Source organism: Corvus brachyrhynchos, unplaced genomic scaffold (genome assembly GCF_000691975.1).
Source record: "Corvus brachyrhynchos isolate BGI_N302 unplaced genomic scaffold, ASM69197v1 scaffold1, whole genome shotgun sequence".
In the NCBI taxonomy this organism is placed as follows: domain Eukaryota; kingdom Metazoa; phylum Chordata; class Aves; order Passeriformes; family Corvidae; genus Corvus; species Corvus brachyrhynchos.
In genome coordinates this window covers 9,865,315-9,868,587 of record NW_008237222.1, presented here as the reverse complement: position 1 = coordinate 9,868,587, position 3,273 = coordinate 9,865,315, and the positions used below count along the sequence as shown (strand labels likewise).

Here is a 3,273-nt window from a genome sequence, read left to right as displayed (position 1 = left end):
AATCTCTGTCGGGCGAAATCCGCCGCCCCTGAGGTTTGGCTCCCGCAGGGGAGGACCGTGGGCAGCAGGTTGCCGGTGAAGGACGAATATTTATCCACGTTAGTATTTGTCCAGAGAAATGAGTCCGGTTGAGCGGTGTTGGTACATAGGTGGGAGTTGTGCATAGTGTTTGCTGCTGGAGGAGATAACTGAATGCAAAGTAATAGGTGGATGCTAATAAGAGAGAAATCACCCGTATGAAGACTTTAGGTAGTTTTGTGGAGAGGGAAAATAAAGGTCTCATACCAACTCGTAAATTAAGGAAGTTAGAGAGGAAAAGTCTTGTCTTATTCTAAGTGCTGCAAAGTAAAGTGACCGTAAAGTGAGCCTGTAGTTTGTCTTGTCATCTATTTTCTGCATTCCTTTAAATTTCTGAGGGGTTACTGGCTGGAAATAAGATCTGGGAAGGGGTTTTTTTTATGTGTGTGTTCCCCTGATGCTGAAGCCACGTGGTTGAAGTAAGTACTTGATCTCAGAGTGCCATTGTCACTGCATGAAAGAGGATATGTTAGCTAGGCTGTTCCAGATGGAATTTCAGCTCCTCCCTCTATCTTCACAGATGCCGGAAGCTGTGCAAACTCAGGACCAACCAATGGAGGAGGAGGTGGAGACCTTTGCCTTTCAGGCTGAGATTGCTCAGTTGATGTCTCTGATCATCAACACATTCTACTCCAATAAGGAAATCTTCCTCCGTGAGCTGATCTCCAATTCCTCAGATGTGAGTACCAGTGCTAGCCTGGTAAATTATGACAATTGCTGAAATTTCTAGGAATAGTCAGGGAATACTGAAACCTGTCTCTTCTTTTACAGGCTCTGGATAAGATAAGATATGAAAGCTTGACTGACCCAAGCAAGCTGGATTCTGGAAAAGAGCTGAAAATTAACCTGATTCCAAACAAGCATGATCGCACTCTAACCATTGTAGATACTGGCATTGGGATGACCAAAGCTGACCTGGTCAACAACCTTGGTACTATTGCCAAGTCTGGCACCAAGGCTTTCATGGAAGCCCTGCAGGCAGGGGCCGATATCTCCATGATTGGTCAGTTTGGTGTTGGCTTCTACTCTGCTTACCTGGTTGCTGAAAAAGTAACAGTGATCACCAAGCACAATGATGATGAGCAATATGCTTGGGAGTCCTCCCTCTCAGTTCATCGGCTACCCAATCACGCTCTTTGTACGTACCTTACTTGAAATACTAAATGAGTATTGCTGCTTTCACACATGAGTTTGTGTAAAAGGAGCAGTCAATTTTTATTTGGTTAGTGTCAATTCTTTCAGATGTTACATGGAGAAAGCTCTTGGGAAGTGCAGTTGTTACTCAAAATGGTATTTCACAGGACTAGGTTAAAAAAACCACAGGTGTTTCCCAAGCCAGTAGTGTCTGTATTCAAACTGTTGACTGCATCTGGGTGCATTATTATGAGCCATTCAGTGTAATGGCACTGAATGGTAAGAACTTGGCTCATAGCACACCAAAACAAAACACCACTTGTGTCAGCACCCAGAGTCCTTGGAGTGTAGGAGGGAAAGCTTGGCACCATGTTTGTGGAGTTTTCTGGCTTTGTGAGACTACAAGGGGTACCTTAGAACTGCAACTTAATAAACTTAGAGTTTTTGAAATTCAAGTACTGCTGTCTTTTTTGTAGGTGGAGAAAGAGCGTGATAAGGAGGTGAGTGATGATGAGGCTGAGGAAAAGGAAGAAGAAAAAGATGAGAAGGAGGAAAAGACAGAAGATAAACCAGAGATTGAAGATGTTGGTTCTGATGAAGAAGAAGAGAAGAAGGATGGAGATAAGAAGAAGAAAAAGAAGATTAAGGAGAAGTACATTGATCAGGAAGAGCTCAACAAGACCAAGCCCATTTGGACCAGGAACCCAGATGACATAACCAATGAGGAGTATGGAGAATTCTACAAGAGTCTGACTAATGACTGGGAAGACCACCTGGCTGTCAAAGTAAGTTTTTCTCTCGAGACACAATTATAGCTGTTGTATATGTGGACATTTAAACCATAGTACACAGCACTGAAGCTGGAAGCTTGCTAAACATGCTGCTGAACTCTGATCTGTTGTGCATTGGTGTTCATGATCTGAACTGAACCTGCAGTCGGGAGGTGCAGATGCCTTCCGAGTTCATAGTTTAGTTTTCATGTCTAAATTTAAAACTGGGTTAAAGATAAATTATGTTTGTAATTCTTAATTGAAAAGGTTTTATGCCTTTCATTGTCTGATAGCAGGAAGTGCAATAAGAATACATTTGCTTTCTAAATCTCAGTATGCTGTTTAAGGAACTGAATGTGGTCTGAATTGGTCTGCTGGCCTGAGTAACTGAACACTAATTCAATGTGTCTGTCTGAGGAAAGTGCTTGTTCCTGACCAGTGTCTCAGCTGCTGTGTTAATTTGATCTCCAGTGGTCAGTTCGTGTATTGCATTTGAAGAGCTGTTAAGTAGTTACCACAGCGGGGAACCATGCAACTATCATACTGCTTTCTCCCAGCACTTCTCTGTGGAAGGGCAGCTGGAATTCAGGGCTCTCCTTTTTGTCCCACGGCGTGCACCCTTTGATCTGTTTGAAAACAGAAAGAAGAAGAACAATATCAAACTGTATGTGCGCAGAGTTTTCATCATGGACAACTGTGAGGAGCTGATCCCTGAATATCTGAGTGAGTATAATTTTGGGGATAGTGTTCCCTAAAACGTTAGAGGAACTGCTTAGCTATTCTGTGGTTTCCTTTTGAATTTAAAGAAACTTGGAAGGGGGAGGATCTCAATTCTAAATAGCTGATGAGGTATCTGAGCAGTTAGAAGTACTGCTCTGTTCATGTTTCCCAGAGTTCTGTAGAAACCAATTCATAATTGCTAATGGGCAGAGTTGCATGTAGGTAGAGTGACTGGTAATATTTATTGCTTGAGACTAAAAAAGGTAATTCTGTCACTCTCCAGATTTCATGAGAGGTGTGGTAGACTCTGAGGATTTACCTCTGAATATTTCTCGTGAGATGCTGCAGCAAAGCAAGATCCTGAAAGTGATCCGGAAGAACTTGGTGAAGAAGTGCTTGGAACTTTTCACTGAGCTGGCTGAAGACAAGGAGAACTACAAAAAGTTCTACGAGCAGTTCTCCAAGAACATCAAGGTTTGTTGTCTTTCTGCTGAACAGTGCTGATCTTTGCAGTTAGAGATTGTTGTTGTGCCTGAACTACTGAACTACCGCAGTTCAGTATTTAACTAAA

The 3,273-nt window shown here is 42.5% G+C and overlaps 1 protein-coding gene across 1 annotated transcript in view; it reads left to right on the top strand.

Moving 5' to 3' along the window:
* Nucleotides 1-554: 554 nt before the first annotated feature.
* Nucleotides 555-3,273, top strand: part of LOC103612161 (heat shock protein HSP 90-alpha) — a 4,897-nt gene continuing 2,178 nt past the window's right edge. Inside the window, 6 exon segments of the mRNA XM_017729094.1 lie at nt 555-757; nt 850-1,188; nt 1,190-1,216; nt 1,689-1,997; nt 2,540-2,705; nt 2,986-3,190. Of these exon segments, the coding sequence (XP_017584583.1) occupies nt 599-757; nt 850-1,188; nt 1,190-1,216; nt 1,689-1,997; nt 2,540-2,705; nt 2,986-3,190 (1,205 nt within the window). The 5' untranslated portion in view covers nt 555-598.